The sequence below is a fragment of the Oryctolagus cuniculus genome, chromosome 2 (genome assembly GCF_051225735.1).
Source record: "Oryctolagus cuniculus isolate XC-2025 breed Fujian yellow rabbit chromosome 2, ASM5122573v1, whole genome shotgun sequence".
In the NCBI taxonomy this organism is placed as follows: domain Eukaryota; kingdom Metazoa; phylum Chordata; class Mammalia; order Lagomorpha; family Leporidae; genus Oryctolagus; species Oryctolagus cuniculus.
Window position 1 is genome coordinate 41,188,234 of NC_142868.1, and position 26,909 is coordinate 41,215,142.

At 41.1% G+C, this 26,909-nt stretch overlaps 1 protein-coding gene across 4 annotated transcripts in view; it reads right to left on the reverse strand.

The window, feature by feature from the left end:
- The window catches only part of CORIN (corin, serine peptidase), a 322,611-nt gene that overhangs the window by 279,637 nt on the left and 16,065 nt on the right, over positions 1–26,909 (reverse strand). For all 4 annotated transcript variants that reach the window (XM_089325378.1, XM_070068193.2, XM_008248573.5 and 1 more), the window contains exon 2: positions 13,105–13,249. In XM_089325378.1, coding sequence (XP_089181504.1) covers positions 13,105–13,249 — 145 coding nt within the window. The remainder of the gene's footprint in view (positions 1–13,104; positions 13,250–26,909) is intronic.

A 26,909-nucleotide genomic window follows, 5' to 3' on the forward strand; every position in this document is an offset into this window, starting at 1 on the left:
GATGCCATAAATATCAAAATGGCTCTTGACAGTAAATTGTTCTCCACTCTTCCTATCTTTTTAACCTAACCACAGGGGTGCAAATGTTAATAACATCTGCTTACCCTAAGAAATCCTTTGGAAAATTGACTTTAGGAAACCAACTTGGACCACAACTTTTTTTTTTTAATTTATTTTTTTTTTTGACAGGCAGAGTGGACAGTGAGAGAGAAAAAGAGAGAGACAGAGAGGAAGGTCTTCCTTTGCCGTAGGTTCACCCTCCAATGGCCGCCGTGGCTGGTGCGCTGCGGCCGGCGCACCGCGCTGATCCGATGGCAGGAGCCAGGTACTTATCCTGGTCTCCCATGGGGTGCAGGGCCCAAGGACTTGGGCCATCCTCCACTGCACTCCCTGGCCACAGCAGAGAGCTGGCCTGGAAGAGGGGCAACCGGGATAGAACCAGCGCCCCGACCGGGACTAGAATCCGGTGTGCCGGCGCCCCAAGGCAGAGGATTAGCCTAGTGAGCCGCGGCGCCGGCAACTTTTTAAGACAGTTTCCAGAATGGGCATTTGGCCTCACCATTATAGACACCTGCATCCCGTATCAGAGCATCCAAGTTCAAATCGCAGCTCTTCTCCCAACTCTAACTCCCTGCTAACACAGACTCTGGGAAGCAGAAGGTGATGGCTTAAGTAGTTTGATTCCTGCCACCCACATGGGAGACCTGGATCAAGTTCTCAGCTCCTGGGCATTTGGCAAATAAAGTAGTAGATCGAAGTTGCCTCTGTCTCCCTGCCTCTCCTTCCATCTCTGCCTGTCAAACATGCTTTAAAAGAAATAAAGCAGCTTCCTTGCTCTTAAACTCTGTCAATGCACTGTGGCAAAATAAGAAGGAAGATAACATGATAGCTGCTGTAGCTAATGTTCCTAAACTATACTTTTTGAATGAGGGAGTGAGGGGACAAGGAAAACAATCACTGAGAAGTTTGTCTTCAAGCATCTCGGGAAACTGACCATCTCCCACCATAGCTGGTGATTTACTACTCATTTTTTTTAAAAAGCACAAAAATTTGGGGCCAACTCTGTGGCATAATGGGTAAAGCCGCCACCTTCAGTGCTGGCATCCCATACGGGTGCCGGTTCAAGTCCTGGCTGCTCCACTTCTGATCCAGCTCTCTGCTATTGCCTGGGAAAGCAGTAGAAAATGACCCAAGTCCTTGGGCCCCTGCACCAGGATGGGAGACCTGGAGGAAGTTCCTGGCTCCTGGCTGCGGATTGGCACAGCTCTAGACGTTGTGGCTAATTGGGGAGTGAACCAGCAAGATGGAAGACCTCTATCTCTGCCTCTCCTTCTCTTTGTGTAACTCTGACTTTCAAGTAAATAAATAATTCTTCAGGGGCTGGCGCTGTGGCGCAGTGGGTTAACGCCCTGGCCTGAAGTGCCAGCATCCCATATGGGCGCCGGTTCTAGTCCCAGCTGCTCCTCTTCCGCTCCAGCTCTCTGCTATGGCCTGGGAAAGCAGTGGAAGAGGGCCCAAGTCCTTCTGCACCTGCATGGGAGAGCCAAAGGAGGCTCCTGGCTCCTAGCTCCGGATCGGCACAGCTCCGGCCGTTGCAGCCATCTGGGGAGTGAACCATTGGATGGAAGACTTTCTGCCGCTCTTCTCTGTGTAACTCTGACTTTCAAATAAATAAGTCTTTTAAAAAAGGAAATAAATCTTTAAAAAATAAAAAGCACAAAAATTAGAACTCAAATATTCTCAACTTACACTGTATTCAACTATAAAAACGCTTAGAGCTATTAACCCAGATTATGGTAATGTCACAGCATCATGGTCTACATTCCTGTTTTTATTGTGCTGTGGTAACAGGTACAAGTGCTACAGTCTCACCACCTGGCTTTAAATTCCATTTCTATCACTTTCTAGTCCTAAAACTTCAGGCAAACTCTCAACTGCCATAAAATAAGGAAAATAAAAGTTTCTCCCTCCTGGGGCTGGCTGTGGGGATCCAATTAGACAATACAGATCTAAACAGCTTTGAGCACATGCTATGTTCTCGACAACTGTTAGTCACTTCTATACAATTATAGTAACACTAGTAAGAGTCTTTTTATTAGGGCTACGAAAGTACTTTTAAATAAACACCAATTTCCTTTTACTATACGAGCATCCCAACCTCACAGAATGGCCAATTTTCAAAAGTGAATCACTTAACCCACTTTCAGAATAAGAACTGTAGCTGTCTAGTACTAGGTTATTAACAGAACACCACGTTTTATCAAGGTTGTGAGGCTCAACTTGGTTTTGTTACAGGACTGATTCACTTTTAAGTGTTTAAGAAATAGTCCAATGCTAGTAATACCACCAAACTCCACTGGTCTCTTATGAACAGACGGGGCATGGAGGTGAGCAGAGTAACATCCCCTCCCTTACAGACAACACATTTTGTACATTAGGAAGTGGCTATTTTACATAGCTCACATGGCATAAAAAAAGATGCTGCAGCTGTGATTAAGTTATGGACCTGGTCTTGGCTGGGAGGGTGTTATTCAGCTGAGCCCATTAGGATCAAAAAGGCTTACAGTGGTAAGCAAGGAAGAGTACATTGCATAAATCACAAATGAGAAAGACTCAATGAGACATTTCTTGTTAAGGTGGCAGATCACCACAAGCCAAGGAAGGCTGGAAGCTTCTAGAAGCTAGAAAAGGCAATGGAACACATAGTCCCTAGAGCTAAGGGGCTCCCTAACTTAGGCGAGAGAACTGTTTGGATCTTGCAACCTTCATAACTAAGGTAACAAATCTGTGTTGGTTTAAGCTAACAAGTTTTGGGGTAATTAGTGATAGCAGCAATGGGAAATCAATACAGGCACCTGGCTAAGTACCCTCACTAGAGGCTTCAGCCGGGTTAACCGTCCAACAATGCTATGAAATCAGTAATATAATGAACCCCTTCTGCAGGGTTTTGGAGAGAATGACACTGGAGTTCAAGAGTTAATTAACTTACCTAAAAATTGAGCTTGGACACAATAGATAGATGTACCACACATGTCCCCCATACATACATTGCTCACTCTAGACAAAGTGAACAAGTTTAAAACAGTAAACTGGTGTATACTTGCAGAATTTATCTTCCTATTACACAATTTTAAACTCCTTGTCTTTGTATCTTTAGCCATGTGCAATACATTTATTTTGCACTTTGTGCCAGTAACTTCATACATACTCCCCAGTGAGAACACAAAATTGAAAAAGAATGTCTTCCTATGAAGATGCTCGTAGATTAAGTATCTGCCTCCCTCAACTAAAGAATACAAGCCATGGTACAAGTGCTTTGAGAATGCTATGCATGGGATGTGGTAATCTGGTGGCAAAAAGTAGAGAAGTAATCGTTAATCCATTTGAGAAAGTCAAGAATTCTCAGGGCAGAGTTTCCTTATTGGTCTTCAAGTGAGTCTTAAAAGATGACTACTGGTTTTTGGCTGGCACCACAGCTCACTTGGCTAATCCTCTTCCTGCAGCGCCGGCACCCCAAGTTCTAGTCCCAGTTGGGGCGCCAGGTACTATTCCCGGTTGCTCCTCTGCCAGTCCAGCTCTCTGCTGTGGCCCGGGAGGGCAACAGAGGATGGCCCAAGTTCTTGGGTCCCTGCACCCACATGGGCCAGGAGGAAGTACCCAGCTCCAGGCTACGGATCGGTGCAGCACCGGCCGTAGTGGCCATTAGGGGAGTGAACCAATGGAAAGGAAGACCTCTCTCTCATTGTCTAACTCTCTCTCTCTCACTGTCTAACTCTGCCTGGCAGAAAAAAAAATGACTACTGGTTTTCTAAATTTCAGCTAAGTATTTACGGCAAAGAATAAAGTAATAGAAGCAGAACATTTTCTATACAGCAAAGAGAAAGACACGAAAAACCCCATCTCACTCCCCTAATGGCCACAAAAGCCAGGGCTGAGCCAGGAAACTGAACTCCCTCTGGGTCTCCCACACAGACAGCAGAGGCCCAAGTATTTGAGCCATCTTCTGCTGCCTTCCCAGGCACATTAGCAGGGAGCTGGATGGAAAGTGGAGCATCAAAGACTCAAACCAGCACTCTGATATGGGATACCAGCATCTAAAGCCATGGCTTAGCCTGTTGTGCCACAACAAATGCTGGATTCTGCATTTCACACAAACTAAAGGTGATGTTAATGCTGTCAGTCCATGGGTCACGGTTGGAGAACAATGTTTTAGATACCATTTCAAAAAGCCCTGTATCCGTCATACAATCTCAAGCTTGAGAAGTTAAAGAAAAAGTCTAATGTTGATGAATCTGTCTCAGAAGATCTCAGTTATTAATAGAATTTCACAATTCCAAGCAATAACATACAGACACGTCACAAAAGATCATAAAGATTCTTCAATATTGGTTGGAGGACATAAGGACCTGGAAGATTTCTCCATTTAAAGTGATACTCAAAAAACACAACAATGCAAGTTATGAAATTATGATCCTTTTAAAAATTCTTACAAAAGCCACAAGCTGAAAAGAAATTTGCTAAGAGAAAAACTGTATTGAAGTGCAATGAACTCGCGCTCATCCAGCATTTTTGAGGAGCAAAGTCATTTATGAGGAATGTCTCAAGAAAAATTGACTACTTATATTTTCTAAACTGTGCCACTATAATATTTCTTCATCTCATGATAGAAAATTAAGTCATGCATAGATTTTTCATTTTAAGAAAGTCAAAGAGGTAACCTTAGGTCATTCCTCCTAATAGACGGAGGGAAGAGGCTTTGAAACCAAGTCTTAAATAGCCTGAGAAAAAGTTGGGATCCTTCTAACAAGTTCTTTGACAATAACTTTGGTGAAATTATAATTGGGATGAACAATAGTTCGAAAAAAGTCAATTCAGACCATATTCCATATGTTTATAGGACTCCCTGCCACAGGCTCAACTCACTTCAATCCTGTCTCCATACAGCTACTAAAACTACCTTTTACAAGTCCAAACCAAGGGGCCAGCACTGTGGCACAGTGGGTCAAAGCCCCAGCCTGCAGCGGGAGCATCCCATATGGGCACTGCTTTGTGTCCTTGCTGCTCCATTTCCAATCCAGCGCTCTGCTAACTTGCCTGGGACATAGCAGAGGATGACCCAAGTTCTTGGGCCCTGCATCCATATGGGAAACGAAGAAGCTCCTGGCTCTGACCATTGCAGCCATTTGTGGAGTGAACCAGTATATGGAAGACTTCTCTCTCTACCTCTCTACCTTTCAAATAAATCTTTAAAAAAAAAATTTCCCAACCAAGCAATGATTTCCAAGATCAAGAGAAAATCTTATTTTGATATGATATATGATGTATATATTTTGATTTTATATATAATGTAAGGGTCCAATTTCAATTTTCCACATGTCAAAATCCAGTTTCTCTGATACTATTTGTTGCAAAAACTATCCTTTCCCCATTGTATATTCTTGGCACCCTCATTTAAAATGAAATGAAATTCCAGGCATAAAATTCTTTGGGTAGAACATTTCAACCAAATGTTGAATTTTTTTTTCCATTAGATAAACACAAAATTTCTATTTGTGTCTGCTTTAATTTCTTGTATCAATGTTTTAGTTTTAAATATACATAGAAATAAGTATCCAAAGAAGTTCATTTAATTCCTATACATGGGCTTAATTTCTGCACCCAAGTAAACCTGCTTTACTTCCATCTTCCATGAATTTTTTCAAGTGCCCTCATAGACGCAAATACATGTGGCATTTCTGGGCTTTATAATCTGGTTCCATTGGCTTATATTTCAGTTTAAGCCAGGGCTATGCTTTGATTACTACAGCTTTATAATATATTTTGAAATCAGGAAGGGTGATGCCTCTAGTTTTATTTTCCTCAAATTGGTTAGGATATTCAGGGTCTTATAGGGGTTGCATATGAATTTCAGGGGTTTTATTTTTTTTTCTGTTTCTGTGAACAATGACATTGGGATTTGGTTGGGGATTGCAAAGATCCCTTTGTGTAGTAGGGATGCTTTAACATTATTTTTCCCCAGTTGATGAACATAAAATTTTTCCATTTGTCTTCTTTAATTCCTTTCATCAGTTTTAATGTTTTTAGTGTATAAATCTTTCAATTTTTCAGTAAAGTTTATTACTAAGTCTTATTCTTTTCAAGCTATGGCAATGATTTCTTGAATGTTACAACAAAACCACAAGCAACAATGACAAAAGTAGACAAGTGAGTTACATTAAACAAAAAAAATATTCAATTCACACAGCAAAGGAAACAATAAAACTAAAAAGGCAAACTACAGAACAGGAAAAAATGTGAAAGTCAATTATCTGAAAAATGGGTGGGGGAGGACCAAATATATAAGGAAATCCTGCAATTCAAAAGTAACAAATGACCCATTTTTTAAAATAGGTGAAGGATAAAAATAAAATGTTGCCAGAGACATAAAAATGGCCAACAGGTCTATGAAAATGTACTCATCATCATCAGGGAAATGCAATTCAAAGGTAGGACTTCTTACCTGTTAGAATGGAATTCAAGAAAAATAAGAGTTGGTGAGAATATGGAGAAAAAAATCCTTGTAAAGCGTCAGTAGGAATATAAATTGGTGCAGTTACTATGGAAAATAGGATAGAGTTTCCTCAAAAAATTAAAAATAGAACCACTACACGATGTAGCAATCCCATTTCTGGTGATATATCCAAATCAATTCATATCAGAATCTCATATCTTCACTGTCATATTCATTGCCACATTATTCACAATAGCCAAGGCACAGAAGGTGCATAAGCATCCATCACTGGACTAGTGCATTAAGAAAATGTGGTATACATATAAAACAAAATATTCAGTATTAAAAAGGAAATACTGTCATTTGTGACAACATGGATCAAACTGGAGATTCTAAATTAAATCAGCCACCATGGAAGGAAAAGTTTGCCATGTTCCTACATATATAAGGAATCTAAAATAATCTAATTAATGCAGAGACCAGGATAGTAACTGCCAGACTCAGAAGACAGGATGGAACAGGAAGGTCTGACATTGGCCAAAAAGTACAAAGTTTCCATTATACAAGATTAGTAAGTCCTAGAGGTCTACAAACAGCCTAGTGTCTGTAGTCAACAATATTGTTTGGCAGTTTGCTGAAAGGATAGATCTTAAACGTCCTTATCGCCAACTAAAAGACATCAATAGAGATGGGAAGAAAATTCTGAATAAGATGCACTGCATTTTTGTTTTGTCATAGATTATGGTGAAGTTTTCACAGTTGAGTACATATCTCCAAATTCATCCAGTTACTGAACATTAAATATGTACAACTTTTTGCATACCAGCCATACCTCACATCTCCATAAAGTAGATAACTAACAAGATCACCATTACTCCTTGACTCCAACATCCTCACTATGGGTTTCCGTGTTACAGTACCATTCCCTCAGGGAAGTTTACCTCACTGAGGCCAGGGCCAGTCCCTGGCACGAGCTCTGAGCACTTCGTGTCTTCCCACACAGCAGTGTGGCCATCCTTCCATGTTTTCCTCCCTCACTGAACTGTAGAGTCCCTAGGATGGGCTCTACTCAGTGCCAAACCCTGAGCCTACAGCACACACCACTGCCCATACCATGCACTCAATAAATGTTTCTTGAAAGAACTTAGACCTATACTTTTATTCTTTTTAGGTGTTTCTCAACACCATATAAAGATTTTACTTTAAGTGTTACATAATACGTATTATATGTTGATCTATGTGGTTGTGTGCCACATGATTACGCATCTATTGTTAAGTCAGGGGCCAATTCAGTCTCTGGCAAAGTAGTCCATGACGTAAGCTGGCCCTTACAGTCAGGTGACGGCAGCACACACTGCTGCAGACTTCATTCTTAAGAGAATGAATTAGCCTAAGCATCAAAGTCATGTGAAACTTATCACCACCTTGCAGATCCATCCACTGGTCAACTATATTCCTCCCTAGCTACTTAATGGGCAATTAGAATGTACTGTGGCAATGGCACGGTCCTGGAGTTACATGGTTATGGATCATGAAGTTACTATGACAATCATAGTACAGAGGTTTTAGTTCTTGTGGATTACACTTAAAATGAGACGTTTTTAGTCAATGCGTATTTGAGTATAAAAAACTGTTAAATTATCTGATAATTCTTCCTATGCAAATAAAGACACTTTTTACCTTCATAATGAACTTTAGCATTCACAAAAGCACTTGTAGAAACATTCTCATGTGCCTTTTGTAACAATTCTGTCAAATAAAAAAAATTTCCCATCTCACAGGCAAGGTGATGTATCTTACCTAAAGTCACACATCCAGTAATTGACAGAGGAAGACCTAAAACCAGACCTTCTAGCACCAAGTTGTAGGTTTCTTATCTGTCATATGACCCATCAGTATTAGACTAAAATAAAAATACAGAGATAATATTGTAACTCTGACTCTAAGTTTCCCTCTTAATTTCCTTCAAAAACCTGAATTCTTATTTGAACTCTTTTAGAGTTCAAATCTTTGGAATCACATGGACAATTCAGACTATCTACTAAGCCTTTGTATCCCCACTGTGGGGGTGAGGTGGTAGGGATGGGGGAGGGAGGAACAATTTGCTACTGCTGTCTTTTATAACCTTCTGCTAAAACAATTATTCAAGAACTCCAACTCTCATTTTCAAGTCATTTTACTGTCTTGGCTTCATACATGAGAGAAGCCAAAACAGACAAAATCAGAGACACATCTTACTTCTGTTTTTTAACAGAAGGCTCTTATTATCATTCCCTAACCAATAATCCTCTCATCATTTTCTTTGCTTTTTGAAGTTGCTGCTCCTGCTATCTCTCAACACTGGCATCCCAGCATTCATTAGCATCCCACATGTACCCAGAATTAACTACAAAACTTTGAAAGAGCATGGAGTTGTAAACTCAAACAGAACATTTTTTAAAGTTAACATGTAATGATGTTTTTAAAACAAAGACAGTCATCGTGTTTTTCATTACGACAGCAAACATCTTCAAATAGGAAGTGTTTACTTGGACAGATAATACTTCAATATGGTTGTATCAAATCAGTAAAAGTGATGCTTTTGAAGCTGTGTGGGGAAACCACTTGCCCACGGTCGCTTCTATACACACAAAGTAGCACTTAGGAGTGGTCACGAAGTAGCAGGCTCCCTAATCTCATAAATCATACAGAATTCCATTCTTAGTATATAAAGAAATACAAATGTGTATACAAAGAGTTACGCATGAATAGCCAAGGATTTTTCATTTCTTGAACTCTAATGGAGCACTGAGCCTTTAAGTGTAATATGAATTATAAATATTATCTCAAAATTAAAGGAAAAAATTTAAAGAACTCAAATGTCCATCAATTGATGAATGAATAAACTGTAGTATACCCACAAAATACAGTATTATTCAGCCATCAAAAGAAATGAAATGTTAATACATTCCACAACTTGGATAGCCTTAAAAAGCATTAAAAGGGAGAGAATTTGACCTGGTGGTTAAGATACCAGTTAGGATATCAGAGTCTAAGTTCTAGCTCCACTCCCAGTTCCAGTTTCCTGCTTACTCACCCTGGGAGGCAGCAAGTGATGGATCAAGTAGTTGAGTTTGAGCCACCTATGTGGGAGACCTGACCTGGATGGAGTTCCTGGCTCCAGCCATTTGAGAAGTGAAACAGCAAACAGGAGTGCTCTCTTGCTTGCTCCCTCATCACCCCCCACTTCTTAAATATATTTTAAAAGCATTATGCTATGTGAAAAAGTCACAAAAGACCAGACATAGTCATATGGCATGTCTAGAATAGGGAAATAGCAGAGATATGGAATAAATTAGTGGATGGCTTAGGGTGGGGACGAGATGGGAAAACAAAAAAGGTAGCCAACAGATATAAGGCTAATTTGGGGGTGATGAAAATGTTCTCAAACTGACTTGTGGATCTAGGATATTAGAAACCATTTAATTGTACACTAAATGGTTGCATTATATGGGTTATGAATTATACTCCGAAAAAGTAAATGAAAAACAAAAATAATCCACTTAAAGTATTGAGCATCCCTCCTCTGTCCTCTGCCCACAGACCTCTAAGCATTAAAGTACTTAAAGTGTGCTTTCACTTTAAGGTAGTATTAGACACTCAGAAGGGGAGCAAAAATCCTTCAATAAGTGTGAGCCACTGCACACAGTAGCATGAGAATGAAACTTTTAAAAAATAACAGTGGTGAGACTGAGAAAGCTCCTGCCACAGACAACAGCTACAAACTGGAAAATGTCCAACAAAGCAACTACCAACAGGCACTGGACAGGGAAAATGGGCAGACTCGGCCTGGAAGGGATTTATCCTCGGGAGCAGAGTGGTAGGGATGGGTTTCAGGATTGCTGGCTGCCATCAGCCTGAGAGCTGACCACCACAGAGGGAGAAGTGACCCAAACCCCAACAGAAAACCTGCAGTCTCCTTGGGCTGTCGTACCCGCTCTGTCTTATTTGGGTCACTCTCTGACCTTGGCTTCTGTCAAGCCTAGCATTTCCAGGTTCCTTTAACTTATCTGACCCTTCTTCATTTCTCACTCCCTCCTCTTTGTCTGTCCTGGAAATACTAGCATCCTCCAGAGCTTTGTCCTTGGCTTGTAATAAATTCATTTTCTCTCTTCACAGTTCATCAACTCCTATGCTTCAGCTACCACTGAGACTCCCACATCCCTAACTGTGGCCAGGGCTTCCTTCCCAACTTCTCTCTGGATGCTCTTGCTACAAACCTGTCACAGTAGGGTGGCAGTTAAATTTCAAAGTCAGCACACAAACCAGGAAAATCATATTTCGTCCACAATTTTCCTTGAAATTCTCTAGGAAGACAGTATTTGAGTTCTTACACAACTCTCATTTCTTGGCCCAGCCCACATTGTTGAATTTATTCAAATTAAATGCATTTTAATTATGATTGCACTGCCTTTGGTCATCCCACAAGGGTCTCTAGCTTACGAAATTCAACACACCCTACTTCTACCTGCATCAGACTTGTCCACTCTTAGGTCTTATGTCAACACATTCACCAAGATCAACCTGATTGCTCCAGCCAGGAATCTAGGAAGCAGCCTTGACTCTTCTCCCCCACACCAAAATCTAGTCAGTCTAGATTTCTGTTGAGGTGAATGCACCCAATGCCCATTTCCAACCCTTATCACCTTTTACTTAGGCTCTAGTCAGAGCTCCAAACTGATCTCCCTACTATGTTTACATGAGGGACTTGAACATCTTGTGACTCTGGCACATGCAAGGGGTCCTGGAACCAATCCCCTGTGGATATGAAGGGATGACTGCTCTGCTTTCAAGTACATAGCATACAGGAGCCTAATACTGACAAACATGAACTTTGTTTTTATTGGAATTTACTTACAGATTGTAAATATATAGTTTTTATAAATGAAGAAAAATAAGTTCTGGTGAAATAAAGAAATTCAAAATCATTCTTAATAGTTTGTTGTTTTTCTCCCCGCCCCCAACAGTTCATCTTTCAAACTCAGAATATTCCTCACTTAGAGAGAAAGCAAGATGTAAATACAAATGAATTTGCCTACTAGTGCATATTACTTGGTTGCTGGTCTCCACGTGGTTAAAATTTGCTATGTAGTATTTAGTTTAAGTGTCTATTTTTCAAAATGAAAGCCAAAGCAAGCATTTATGTAACTCTTGAGCCTTCTGTTCATAACCTTGCTTTTGTTTCCGTGGGATAGTTTTTTGAAAACGAATACCCGGCTGGCGCCATGGTTCAATAGGCTAATCCTCCGCCTTGCAGCGCTGGCACACCGGGTTCTAGTCCTGGTCGGGGCACCGGATTCTGTCCCGGTTGCCCCTCTTCCAGGCCAGCTCTCTGCTGTGGCCAGGGAGTGCAGTAGAGGATGGCCCAAGTCCTTGGGCCCTGCACCCCATGGGAGACCAGGAGAAGCACCTGGCCCCTGGCTTCGGATCAGCGCGGCGCACCGGCCATGGCGCACCGGCCGGCCATTGGAGGGTGAACCAACAGCAAAAGGAAGACCTATCTCTGTGTCTCTCTCTCTCTCTGTCCACTCTGCCTGTCAGAAATAAAAAAAAATAATAAAAAACCAATACCCTAGATACTAAAGCCCAAGTCTCTTCATATGACATGGAAGATCTCATGTCATTTGGACAGGAGCAATCCAGCTAGATTTCTCACCACTGCCAATTTTTACCATTTCCTAAGACCATCTTCATTTTTCATGAAGTTACACTTTTGCACTTGCTATTTTGTCTGCCAAATGTTAATCCCCAACTATTGTCTAAGCTAAATTCCTATTAGCTTAATTCCAAAAATTAAAATGTTTACTGCCTTTGAGCCTTCTTTGTCCCCAGAATACCTTATATATGTATGTATGTACACATACATATAATATACATGTATATACATCATATATGTATGTATCCAATCCATTCAGCCCTTTGTGATAATCAGCTCTTCTGCTGTACTGTAAGAGGAATGACTAACCAAGAATGACTAGTTTAATCACCCTTGAGTTCTAAAAGGACTTTTAAAGTGTCTGCAATCTCATCACCACTTGTTAAATGTTAAATGTTAAATGTTTAATCCTCTTATCCAAAATGCTTGGGATTTCAGGTATTTCAGAATTCCATGTTTTGGAGAGATTTTGAAGTGTTTGCATTAACATGACAAATTCCGAATATGGGATCCAAGTCTAAACATAAAATTCACTTATGCTTCATATATAATTCAGATCCATTGCCTATCAGTAATTTTATGCAATACTATTAATGTGCCTATATTTTAACTGTGGCCCACTGCATAAAGTCCAATGTGGAATTTTCCACTTGTGGTATCAGGTTGGCATCTACAAAGTTTAGGCTTTTGGACCATTTTGGATTACACATTTTTATTAGGAATGCTCAACCTGTATTTGTAATAACCCACAGAGTGATTACGGTGGCTGAAACTGAAGATTTGCCTAAGAGTCGACAGATAACCATCTCATTGACTTGACACTTCAGGCTAAAAAAAATGACAAGAAACCAGTATTCTAAACCGTGCTGCTTTTCAATAGGACTTCATTTTTTCAAAACTTAATAATGACATCACCCACCAACGAAAGAAAGCAGGGTCACCAGCAGGACAATGAGAGCACAGATACACGGAATCAGGACCAGCAAGAGGAAGCGGAGAAGATTAGCAGTCGCCAGTTTCTGGGAACAACCATCACCCATGTTATTGTCATCAGCTCCCAAGACCTAGGGGAAGAGGGGAAAATGAAACATGGTTTTAATTTCACAAAGAAACTCAATACATGGAGTGAGACTGTAGATTACAGCCATTCATTCAGAGCAGCAGCATTCCTAAAGGGTTTCACAATGTGTACTTGAAGGCAGGAAGTGAAGTTAGTCACCAAATCATATTAATAAATGAACTGTACACAGGTAGATCATCTACAAGTACATTTCAAAAGTACATGAAAATTAGATTAAGAGAGTTTATTTTAGTGCAAAAGAATTTTATACACAGTTCGCATTTTCATGAACTTTTTGAAGAGTCCGCATGATGGATGTTTTGCACTAAAGTAAACTTAATTCCATTTACTAGGATTTTTTTTTGAAGTACCCTTTATTTCAAGCACTTTTCTTCAGTTTATGAACATTTAATGTTATTCCACCTTGATTTTTAAAGTATATTTGCCAGTTGTTATTATTCCAAGGCTAGGAATTACCAAGGCATGAACTGACCCTGGACCAGAGCTGTAAGCAAAGACTAATTCAGTGATAAAGCATTTATTTAGTCAGTGTAGACAGGTTATTATCCACACATTTGTCTCATTAATCCCAACACAGATGTCTATGAAACTGGATAAAATATATTTCTCATTTTTAATATTCAGCAATGATTACCAACCCATACATTCAGTGTCAAGTTTAACAATGAGGAAGAACCTGTCCTGCTTGCCAGTTGAATACTGGTACTGAGGACATCCTTGGCTGTCCATGCTACTCCTGCAGGCCATCCATTGGAAGGGGATGAGGAAGTGCTGCAGTAATGCTTCAGAGTTCTTGTCTTCAAATGCTTTACGTTATGCTTAGCTCAATGTCTTGCCATTAATGAAGTCTGTAGACTTGTTTACTACAAACAGTAGCTTAGGGCAGTGAATTGTTCAACAGGAGTCTGAGATGGACTCCAAGTGTTTTGATTCACTATTTTCAATTCTTCAGTTCCCTTCATCAAAGCGTGCCTCACCATTCCCTCTTGGACTTCTGACTTGGTATTTTCTCCCTGACAGTTTCAGAGCTTGAACTATGGCCATAGTGTAGTTATCTCGTGAACTTTTGATTCCTGGACTTCCTTTCAACATGTAACATATATTAGATGCTCAATTTAAGATGCATTTATTGGGACATAACCCCATCATAAGTTGAAACTATCTTAAATCTACAATGTAAGGAATTCATCTAACCTACTGAATTTCATAGCTTAGCCCAACTTATCTTGAAAATGCTCAGAATACTTATATTAGTCTACAGTTGGGTGAAATCATGCAGCACAAAGTAACTTATCAGACACTTTGACTATCACCTAGTTTATTGAATACTTATATCTAAAATACATGGCCCTGCACAATAGATCAACCAGACATTAATTATGACACTAACATTGGAAAAGCGGTGCCTTCTCAGGTTTATGGACACAGTGTGGGACCTTAGGACAACCAAGATAGTAGCAGAATCAACCTATTTCACTTATTGAGCCATCTATTAGTTATAATAAGCATAATGATGGATCTAACAATAATTTCCAGTTCACAAAAGCTCAGTCTTATAGAAGAGATGTACATAAATAATGTATTTCAAAGTAGCAAACAGTAAGTACCATGAGATATACAGCTAAAGTGCCATGGGAATTCAAAAGATAGAAATACAATTTCCAGCAGGAGGGTCAGGTAAGACACTTTGAGAATCAGAATCAGCCACAGTTCTGGGAAAAAAAATAAAGAAAAAGAACCCACACCACTCTAAAAGGATTTGTTATAGGTAAAAGGAGTTGGAAAATACATCCAGAGGTCCAGAGAGATAGGGAATTAGGAACTTCCACTTCAACAATGGAAGATGTTTCCTTGTAACAGAGGTCATGAGCATGACAGGGATAATCTTGGTGAGAGGCAAATTCACAATGGCTCTTTACTATCTGGAAGCCTTAGCAAAATGCATCCCATGTGGTCATCAGGTATGACAGTGAAAGAAGTGCTACAGCCTCGTTTTACCATTTCATATAAGCACACATCAACAAGTACATCATCTCCAGAAACCATACTCAAGACCAGTCCAAATACTTTATCCAGCTACCAGGAAATTGATAACTTTTTCCTCCTCTCCCTTTGAAAAGAAAGATTAAGAAATTCAATGTTTCATCACCTGCTTCTGGGTCGTATAACTCTTCGTGCTCTTCTGGCCCTGAAGACTGTTGCTGTCAGTGCTGCATTATTCAGAGGTCCTTTGGGTTCCTCTGAATGTAACGCAGCTCTCAGACTTCCCAGTCAAGTGAATGCTGCCAGAGCAGGTCAACTACCGGGACAACCCCTGTGCTTCCTGTCAATGGACTCTGAGCAATCCTCTCTCCAGATTGGCATCCTTTGTCCACAATCCATCCTCATCATCAAGACTGTAAGGTGAGCACAGGCACCACATTCCATGGTGGGGCAGGGAATGGAGTTTCTGATTCGATTTGCACATATTTTAAAGCATTAATTCTTCTGTTTTACTAATCCTATTGACAAAAACTTGCTTATTGGATCTTAAGAACTACCTTTACTGCGACAGCTGCCACTTTGGTTTATATACCAAATTCATGAGGTCTACTCAACTAGGGTATTTGAGTCAATGTGGTTCCCATTGGGAGCACTTCTAATCTCCATCTTCTACATTCTTAGTATTTAGTTTGCTGATTCAACTATTTTCATGACAGTCTTTCTGACTGAGACCTACTTGCCACTGGTCCCTCTAATCCTTTCCCAGCCCAACAACTCTGTTTTCAATTTACCTACATATTTCCTTGGAAGTTTTCAGACCAAGATTTCAATGATACTCCTGTTAGTGTCCTGGACCTCCTTACTCCCTTGGGTTCTTTTCCTCATCTTGCAAAAACCAATACCAGATGAACACAACAATTGGCTCTCTTTAGTTACACCTTGACAGAGGAATTGTGGCTAACAAAAAAACAAAACTTCCTCCCTTCTCCTTAGACCATCTCCTCCCACTCTTCTGCCCAGGACTTACCCCAAGTCCCTTAAGTCCCGCTTCAGACACTTCACAGACAGTAAAAGTCAAATGGAAAATGCCATACCTTTCTAAGTCTATACACCTGCTCATTTATGTACACTTTCAAGGAAAGATTTTAGAGAAAGTTACAGCCAGAGATAAGGAGAGAGAGAGATTTTCCATCTTCTGGTTCACTCCCCAGAAGGCCACAATGGCTGGAGCTGGGCCAATACAAAGCCAGGAGCTTCTTCCTGGCTCTCCCAAGAACATGCAGGAGCCCAAGCACTTGGGTGGTCACTCATTGCTTTCCCTGGCCATAAGCAGAGAGCTGGACCATAAGAGCAGCAGCTAGGAAACAAACCAGAATCCACATGGGATGTTGGCACCACAAGGCAAAGGCTTACCCTACTATGCCATAGCACCAGCCCAGTACTTGGCACCTCTAAGAGCATGTGTTTTAAGTGGCAGAACCCAAACACTTGGACCATCTTCTACTGCTTTTCCTGGACCATGAACGTTATCCCAGGGAGCGGGATAGAAGTAGAGCATCCGGGACATGAACCAGTCCCCATATGGGATGCAAGCAGCAGCTTTATCTGCTATGCCACAATGCCCCCTCCCCCGCTCCCTCCTTCAAGCTCTTTCTTCCACTCACTTCCCTTTCTCCTACCTCTTTGGTCATCTCTTCTTTTCATAGGCTCTTTCTCATGCACCCTCTCCCTGGGCATCGTCGCCCACACACATACACAAATGGCTTCAATACCATGCATAGAACTGCAGCTCAGAGCTCCAGATCTGCATATACTAGTCATTTTTGGATACCTGCATATGCAACATCTCCATTGGATATTTCAAGATATATGAATATATAAACAAAACCCGTAAGTCTGAAACCAAATAAAGAATCTCCATATCTGGCATTCTCCCAGGGGTCCCTAGCTCAGAGAAGGTAATCGAGCAACCAAAATCTATCAAGCCATGTTTGAGCACCTTGTTTATACCTACATGCAAAGCCTTCAACACAAGTGTTGAAATCACCCATTCCTCAGTACTTCTGCCCTTTATTGGTAAGAAACCGACTTTTTCCTGTGCCTCTTTACCACCCCCTGGTCGGAGAGTAATGGAGGACCACCAACCCCCTGCAGCTGGACAATGAGGAAGATGCTTTGGAAATGGCCTGTTTGCTAAATTTTAATTTTTTGAAGAAACAGAATTCCTTATTTTATCTTTTAAAAAGGAAAAAAACCTCTACTGAAACCTAGTTACCTGGAATATTTACTGATTTTTTTCTACTCTATCTCTGGAAAGATGGGGGGTGGAGGGAATCATGAAAACAACCAAATTAAAGAATTTGTGAAAAATTGCCAGAGAAGAACTTGGAATTTTAGTAAATGTGAAATCTGACAATTTCTACAGCTGAGAATATTTTGCTCTGAAAATGGAATGCACATTCTGGCCCTGATGGTCAGTTTTCAAATATGTGAATGTCATTCTGCTTAGTAAGAGCACATAAGAAATGTCATTTCCAATAGCAGATTGAAATATAAAGCAGGTTCAAGTTCATTTCTGACAAATCAAAAACCTAATTTAAAAAAGAAAACCTATTTTCTGATCATTCCAAGGTTTTGCTGAACACATGCCATACTTGGCCTATGGTAGCTCTGGAAGTAATACTATTCACTCTTTGGTATCTTTGATACCATCTACAGAAAGAGTAACATCAGCTTGCCATTTTTTAATTTAATACATCACACAAAGAGATGCACTGACTTTTTTTTTCAGATTGCTATTACGTAAATCCTGAGATCAGGCAAACTTAGGAAAGCATATATACTACTCCTGATTAGCAGAGCGCTTTGAGATATGAAAGTTAACTCTATCTGCATAATGTGACACTACACTGTGTACTTTATAACAAAATTTTATCCTTAAATATAAGGTACTTTTGTAGACTTAGTTAATAAAAATGGTTAGCAACAGTCCGATTTTTAGTGTACAAATATTACTAGCCAAAGATTACCCTAATTTACAGGCTAATCTGGAGGACTTAGACAAAATTCTAATTATTGCTTTAAAAGTATGATTATCACCAAGCAAAAGTACCAAAACGTTCTCAAACCAATATGAGTACACATTTTAATGGATGGAATTATATGCAAAATTATGACAATTAAATGGCCATTTGGCCACAAAAGAAAACTTACTATATTAAAAAATTACAAAGAAAAACCTATCCAAAAGTCAACACTATGAGATCAGTCTGAAGTGAGGTTAGCACATTTGGTGTTCAGGTATGGAGATGAACTACAAGTGCATTTTCACTCTGGTGTGTCAGCAGAGCAGGGCACAGCCCACAAGGATAGTCAAGTCACTATTGCAACTGAGGCCTGAACAGGACACCACCGCTTCCTTGAAGCTCTGTGGGGATATTGTGCTGTAACGCACACACGGGCCTGAAAAAAATGCAGACATCGAAACTCTGCTTGATGCGAGGCCCTTGGTAGGAACACGTCCTGCATAATCCTCTGTGTAAAATGCGATTGGAATTGCTGTTTGTCTCAGATGGGAGCTTCTCCACCCCATCTTCACCAGGCAAGAAACAAGCCAGGTGTTACCCCTTCCTCAACACAAGAACCTGCCAGTGCTAGATGCTTTCTATCGTTCAATAAACCATGAAAGTGTGCCTCCCATGAATTAGAAGTAGACTTACTGAATGAAAGATCAATGATTTAGCTACTTCTCATTAGCTCTTACTCTACCAATAAGCTAAATGCCTCCAAAATCATCCAACAGTAAATTATGCCAAATCCAAATGTCTTTTGTTATGATGTTTGCTATTAATGCCCCAAGAGACTTAAAGAACAGCATCTGGTTTTCAGTAAGCCTTTTCATCCCATGTTCTGGCATTTAATTGAAGCATGTGAAGTTCAAATAATTCATACACCCTCTCACAATGAAATTATTCAGTTCACACCAGAACACATGATTCTGCAAACCAACCCTGCCCATTTCCCTCCTTTGAAAATTAACGTAACAGCCCCAGATAGTCCTCTTCCAGATTTCATATTAATATAACCCAGAATGGTCTCCATGTTGCACATCCAAATACCACACACACAAACAATCTATACCGTCAAGGAGACTAGATAGTGATCCAATACTCAGGTACCATATCGCAGTCATGTTTGTTTTGAACGTAACATTCTTCTGAAGTCAAGTGTCAGGGGGAACTTGTACAATATCCCCTCTACCACTGAAAATCTAGGTGAACATATCAACTACCCCTTGTCCTGACTGTATTTCCATATCCGCAAATAACAGATTTTTTTAAAATGTCTTGCTCTAGTCCCAGATATTTCAAAAGTAAGATGAAATCAGTAAAGCAAACGTGTGGAAAAAATGACTCTTACAAGTCCAGAAAGCTCCAAGTCCCGATTTTGCTCAAACACGTAGCTCAGAATTTGCACAATTAAGTTCCCCTGGAAGAAAGTTATAATCTTTCTTCAAGTAAGGGGTTGTCTTCAGAAGCAATAAGAGCCTCTTTTAACCTTGAAGGAAACCCATGTTCTTCAGAGCTAGGTGGGAGGGTCACATTTCTGTAATAGTTACAGAAGATGGTCTTGGAAAGACACAGGAGGCTCTTCTTTATCTAGACGAGGTGGCTAAATAGAATCCTGTGTCCTTTTTCTGAGATGACTTTGCCCCCAATCTCAAACATGTCAATGTTATCATTTTATGGAAGCCACAAACCTTAAAGTAATAAAAGCCTCCTTTTAAGACAGATCCAATATCAAAACTGTCTCTGCATATATTGGGCAGTCTAAAAGGTCACTGTTGCAAGACATATTTTTGGAACCAATGAAGGCTACCGAAGGAAAAAGGAGAGCTGGGTTTATTATAGCTCTTGGGAACGTCAATATTTGACATTTATTCATTTTTGTTTTAAAGTTTTAGATTTCAAATTATTTTGTTTCTACTACATTTCTAAGGAAGTTATAGCAAAATCCAAAGGAGCTTAATGCTTATATAATATAAAAACATAGCTAAATCTATTTTTTCATGTAGCAGTATAAGACTATTGAACTTGTACAAATCTTAGAGACTTCATCAATGCACTAATCCTATGACAATGGAAATGTTGTGACTTTAAAAAACTGAAAGAGTGTCAAGGAAATAAAATATTGACTTTCTGCAGCTGAGAATAATCAGGGAAAGCATACAAGACAAAATGGACTTTACGCTCTGAAACAATCCATTGCAGGCATTTCAATGCAGAGTAAAACATGAACAGATGTTGAAAACAGTTAACCTACTGAACCTACCTGCTGAAAGGAATCTTGCAATGAAAAAAGCACTAGGAAGGATTTTGTGTTAGATGAAGCAGCAATTTCTGAATACCTAGAGCAAAAGGATGAATACCAAACTTAACATTTATCATGTGTTTTGCTATGTTTCATGGATCTTATAGTTGGAAAATAGAGAAATTCTGTGCTGAGGTTTGCATTACAGTATGTCTATGCTGTACGTTAAAATCTCACTAATTGGATTCCAGTAGTGTTTCTCACCTATTCTCTGCACAGCTGTGCTATAGGGATATAAAGATGAAGATACAGGCCCTGCCCTCAAGGAATTGACAACCTACCTCCAAGGAGTTATAAGACTTCCCAGGTGACTTCAGTACCCATGATGGGGACATTAACACAAACATGTGAAAACAGTAAGCCAACCTCAGGTGCAGAGTGCACTTTTGCACCAAGATAAACACTATTTCTTCAGCACTCCTTCCAGTGAGACTCAGAGCATTGCTTAAAGGAGTTAAGGAGAAGAAACATGACTGCCATTTGAGTAGGACAATTTTTCACTGATGGGGCTGACACATTTCAGGACACTGGACATCTCAGGCCACCATTTAACAAATGCCAGTAGTCTGCCAGTCTGTCTGTCTCACCAACAAACAGGTCCTTTATTATTTCTAAAGGTCTTTTAATATTTTTAAAGATTTATTACTTGAAAGGCAGAGTTACACAGAAGCAGAGATAGAGAGAGGTCTTCTATCCACTGGTTCACTCTCCAAATGGTCACAACAGCCAGAGCTGGGCCCATCTGAAGCCAGGAGTTTCTTCTGAATCTCCCACGTGGATGCAGGGGCCCAAGGACTTGGGTCATCTTCTACTGCCTTCCCAGGCCATAGCAAGGAGCTGGATCAGAAGAGCAGCAGCCGGGACTTAAACAGGCATCTATGTGGGATGCCAGTGATGCAGTCAATGGACTTATCAGAGTGCTGGCCCCCTAAATGTCCAATGTATCACCTTCCCCTGCTGAGAATCACTTAAGCCAATCATCAAGCATCCATTAAGTACAGAAGGCAATGATCATCTCTATTCTTGGGATAGAAGGAAAAGTCCCAAGCAAGCAAACCATTTACACTTTCTGTAGGCATTAACTAATAGGTCTTAGGTAAGTGCTGAGAGATTATGTATTTTTCTATAGAGAGGAATGTTTCACTTTTTAAAAAAGCATTGAGTCTTTTCATTGTGATCACCAACCTACCTGGCCAAAAAAATATGGAACTTTCATGTCAACATCAAGAGAAGTGGTATAACTTATTAAGATCTTCAAAACTTAACACCTACTACAGTGAGCTAGGAGTGTTAAGAGTGTAAGGACTGGTATTTAGGGAGAAAAATAAATGTAGAGTAAGTATTTCTTGAGCAGGCAGACCTTTAAGCCTTGGTGGGTCCATATGGATTTTACATTTTGAACAATCTCTAAACCCTTTCCAGTTCCTGGAGGAAACTTGCCCAGTTTCAGTTCAGGCCAAATTAAGTCTTCTTGGGTCCCAAGATGGGCAGGAAAAATGTGCTGCCCCAAAAACTACAAGAAGCTTTAGAGCCTTTGGTTCTCAAGGGGGTAGACTGTGAGGTTCCAACTGTATTCATGCTGGTCTTACAGAGCTATTGCAGACAGACTGCCTCAAATTCTACTCATTATGTTGCATTAAAGTATATTCAGGGCCAATAAACCAACAGAAGGAGTGCCAACACTCGGTGCACAGGCTTGTTCACAAGTCCTAGCAATCCTCTATCACACGGCCCTGAAGTCACTCTGGGCTTCTTAAGTTATCTCTGACCAGGGTTTTAGATTACAGAGAACCAATTCATGGATTTCACCATAGAAATCTGGCAAACTTTGTTTCAAAATAAAATGGGATGGAAGGCTTTATCATAGTTTTATTCCATTTTCTTTGGGTGAAATAGAAACAACTCAATAAAAATACTTGCAAATGCAAAGGCTAAAAGGGGTAATTCCAGAGGCCTATGCAAACATTCTGTTTTCACAAAATTCATCTTGGGAAGTCAAAGAAGGTCTGAATGGTTTGAAAAACACACTTTAGTCTCATTTTTGGAAGAACAGTTGACTAAACTTAAAGAGAAGACAGGTTTTCTTAAGAGAAATGTTGCGTTTTTGTTTTTTTTTTTGTTTTTTTTTTTTTTTTTGACAGGCAGAGTGGACAGTGAGAGAGAGAGAGAGACAGAGAGAAAGGTCTTCCTTTGCCGTTGGTTCACCCTCCAATGGCCGCCGCGGCCAGTGCGCTGCGGCCGGCGCACCGCGATGGCAGGAGCCAGGAGCCAGGTACTTATCCTGGTCTCCCATGGGGTGCAGGGCCCAAGCACCTGGGCCATCCTCCACTGCACTCCCTGGCCACAGCAGAGGGCTGGCCTGGAAGAGGGGCAACCAGGACAGAATCCGGCGCCCCAACCGGGACTAGAACCCGGTGTGCCGGCGCCGCTAGGCGGAGGATTAGCCTAGTGAGCCGCGGCGCCGGCCGGAAATGTTGAGTTTTGAGAAGATACAATTCTGAAGGTCCGAACTAAAGAAGGTCAACTAAAGAGTTGCACCCAGGCCTAATATTCTCAGAGTCTATTGAAAAGAGGGAGAGTTTTTAGTGATTTCTAGGATAAAAAAAAAAGTATACCTGTAATCCAAATGAATCAAACAGTGGATGAGGACCAAGCTCTTGGGAGAAAAAAAATGAATTGAATCTTCCAAGTGGGCCAAGGATCTGAGAAATTACTGAAAGGCAGCTTCATAAAGCTACAGCTAAACAGTTCATTCCAAGAACAGTTGGGGACTGTACCTTAAATATTGAATAGCCAGGGCAGTTGGCTACTGAAAAGCAGCATAAAATGCTCTGAGAATTCTTGAACATCAAGTTACAGCCTGACACAGTTTTCACGATGGATACTCGAGTACTGAGTGTGACTTCCTTAGGAAGTTGGAAAATGTCTGAGGTTAGTGATAAGGGAAATAAAGGCAAAACTCAACCTTAAAAGGGAGTTTTAAAAAAAATCATAATACATAGTCTAAGTCTCAGTGATATGTGTGTGTTTGTGTGTGTGTATATATATATATATATATATATTTGATAGGAGAATTCCTTATTGAGAGGGAGGGATAATTAGTCAACTCAAAGATAATGCTAGACCAGGTTTGTTTGAATAAGAAATCTTAGCAGACCCAGAATCCACTAGCTGCGTATTTCTCATTATATGGGAAACCACATAGAGAAGTCTAGAAGACGAAGACAAAAAACAATGGCCAGGAAGCAAAGAAAACCTAACAGCAAACCCAGTGAAGAACACCAGCCCTATCCGACCTACCGATGGAAACAAAGCAAAGATGTAGGTTCAGCTCTTGAAAACTCATCCGAGCCTTTCTAGAGGAAGTAGGTGCAGAGACAAAAGTAGGGCAGGCAATACCTCTGTAGTCAGCAATAAAGATCCTAACATGCAGAAACAACAATTCCTACTTTACAATGCAAAGACCAGGCAGGTGTTGTGGTGCAGCAAGGTTAAGCTCTGTGCAGGAAGCTCGAATCTCTTATCAAAGTGCCTTGGATGGAGTCCCACCCCCACTTTCAATCCAGCTTCCTGCTCATGCACACCCTTGTGGCAGCAGATGATGGCTCCAGTACTTAAGTCTGGAGACCCAGAAGGAGTTCTTGGCTTCAGCCTGGCCCAACCCCAGCTGTTGTGGGCATTTGGGGAGTGAACCAGCAGATGGAGGTCAGTCAGGCAGAGTCAGTCTCTCAGGTCTCTTTCTCTCCTGCCTCTATGCCTCGCCTTTCAAATAGCTTAGAAAACCCAAGAGACAGAAATAGAGAGACACATGGAAGGAATCAGTCCACCAAAATAACAGGAATTTATCCCAGTAGACTCATCTGGTTTCACAGGATCCTGACCCAGAAGTAGGCCAGAGGCACGTGGCATTCCCTCTGCAGACCTACACCCATAGCTGAGCGTGCTCCCTTTCTTCAGTTCCCACCACTTCTGCCTCTGAATTCTAGTCCTTTGTGATGTCTGCCTGCTTTCCTGCTCTTAGGACCTGTGAGGAATCCAAGTAAACCTAGACAAATCCCCCTCTCTGGTTTAGCTAAATCTAAATTTCCATAACTTCCAACCAAGAGTCTTATCAAATATAGAATACTTCCCAGAAATTTTATAGCTGGCATGGGGGGAGGAGATGAAGGGTGGAGGTTCTCGTCAAAGCCAAGTACGCAGCTCCACCTCAGAATTTGGGGAAGTGCACAAGGAATAGCAGTGCAGTCAAGAGTGCCTGAGTTCCAACAAGTACCACTTCCTTCTCCTCCTAGCGTGTTCCTTTATCCAACATAACCATACTTCCTTCAGCCACTGTTCAAGCCAGTTTAAATATATAGAAAGGGGAAATTGAAAACCAGAGCAGGAAGTGCATACGTTGATGTCTAGGAAATTAGAAGTAAGGAGGAGGAATGGGATATTGAACAATACAATAAGATCAATTATCTTAGGTCCTGGGAAATGGCCTATGTTAGGACTTGGAACTGAGAACCTTTTTGGGACAGGCAGAGTTAGAGAGACAGAGAGAAAGGTCTTCCTTCTGTTGGTTCACCCCCCAAAATGGCCACTACGGCCAGCGCTGCGCTGATCCGAAGCCAGGAGCCAGGCACTTCCTCCTGGTCTCCCATGCGGGTGCAGGGTCCAAGCACTTGGGCCATCCTCCACTGCACTCCTGGGCCACAGCAGAGAGCTGGACTAGAAGAGGAGAAACCAGGACTAGAACCCCAGGGTGCCGGCACCGCAGGTGGAGGATTAGCCTAGTGAGCCGCAGCGCCGGCCTAAAGCCAGGATTATCAGAATGCTACATTCTCAGTGCCCACGTGAGAAATAAGAGCTCAAGTTAGCCTAGGGAGAAGAGCAAATATGCCTCTGAAAAGTCAGGGGGAAATGAAAAGCTCTTGCGAGAAATGAAAAATTAAGCCTGACCCATGAGCAGGCTTGGGTACTAGATTTATGTTGTATAAAGGTTCATAATTCCCCAGTTGTGAAATAAAGAAATTGAGCCCAGACTGTGATCCCATCAGGGTGCCTGTCAGGAGCAAACCCAAACTGCTCTGCCTATTCATAGCAGAACCAATCCACCAGCTGAAAAACTGAACTCATGATAAAAATGTAGAGCACAAGAGAACACGATTTGCCCAATGATGTAGAGGTAGAAACTGTCCCTGTCCTCAAGGGGCACACAGCCTATCGGGGGAGAAATGGGCTAATAGCATTACAAATGGTCACTTAGCGACAGTTCAGATGGATGCTATAAAAAGTGCAAGATAGTTCATTTGTGGTGATGGAAGCAACGAACTTATAAAAGTGACATCTATCTTATGTTCAAGGACTGGGGTTTGTTGCAGCAGCTAAGCCTGCACTTGAGAGGCCCACATTACTGAGCAACTTAGTGTCCAATCGTTCAGGAAGTTATTATACTTGAAACTCTTCAGTAACGTGTGAGGCTTCAAGTTTTTTAAAATGGGTGGGGAAGGGGGTACACGTGTGGCCGACAGGTTAAGATGCCCGCATCCCACTTCGGAGTTCAAGTTGGAGTCCCAATTCCAGTTTCCTGACAGTGTAGACCCTAAGAGGTCTGACCATTAAAAAAAAAAAAACTGTTCAATAGAACTACATTAGGTAAAAAACTAATATTCGAGGACATGCAGCATCAATACTTAGACTTACAAATAAATCATTTTTAGAATTCAGCCATAATCAAATAATTGACTTTCCCAGCTTCTTTCCACTGAAGGTTTTAAATATTTTAACATGTTAATACTTAATTATGTTTTATTGAATGATTAATTTTTATGATCAACATATATAAGATACTAAGAATTGCAGAAGCCGGTGCTATGGCATAGTGGGCTAAGCCTCCACCTGTGGTGCCGGCAACCTGTATGGGCACCAGTTTGAGTCTCAGCTGCCCCTCTTCCGATACAGCTCTCTGCCATGGTCAGAGAAAGCAGCAGAAGATGGCCCAAGTCCTTAGGCCCCTGCACCCACGTGGGAGACTCGGAGGAGGCTCCTTGCTCCTGCTTTTGGACATGCCCAGCTGTGGCCATGTTGGGAGTAAACCAGCGAATGGAAGATCTTTCTCCCTCTAACTCTGCCTCTCAAATATTAAAAAGTTGCAGGCAGGCACTGTGGCTCAGAGCTAAGCAGCTGTTTGAAGAGCTACAACTCACACGGACACCGATTCAAGTCCAGCTTCCCAATAAAGGCCTGGGGAACAGTGGACTATGGCACCCTGGTCAGAGGCGCGGATGAAACCCTGACTTCAGCCT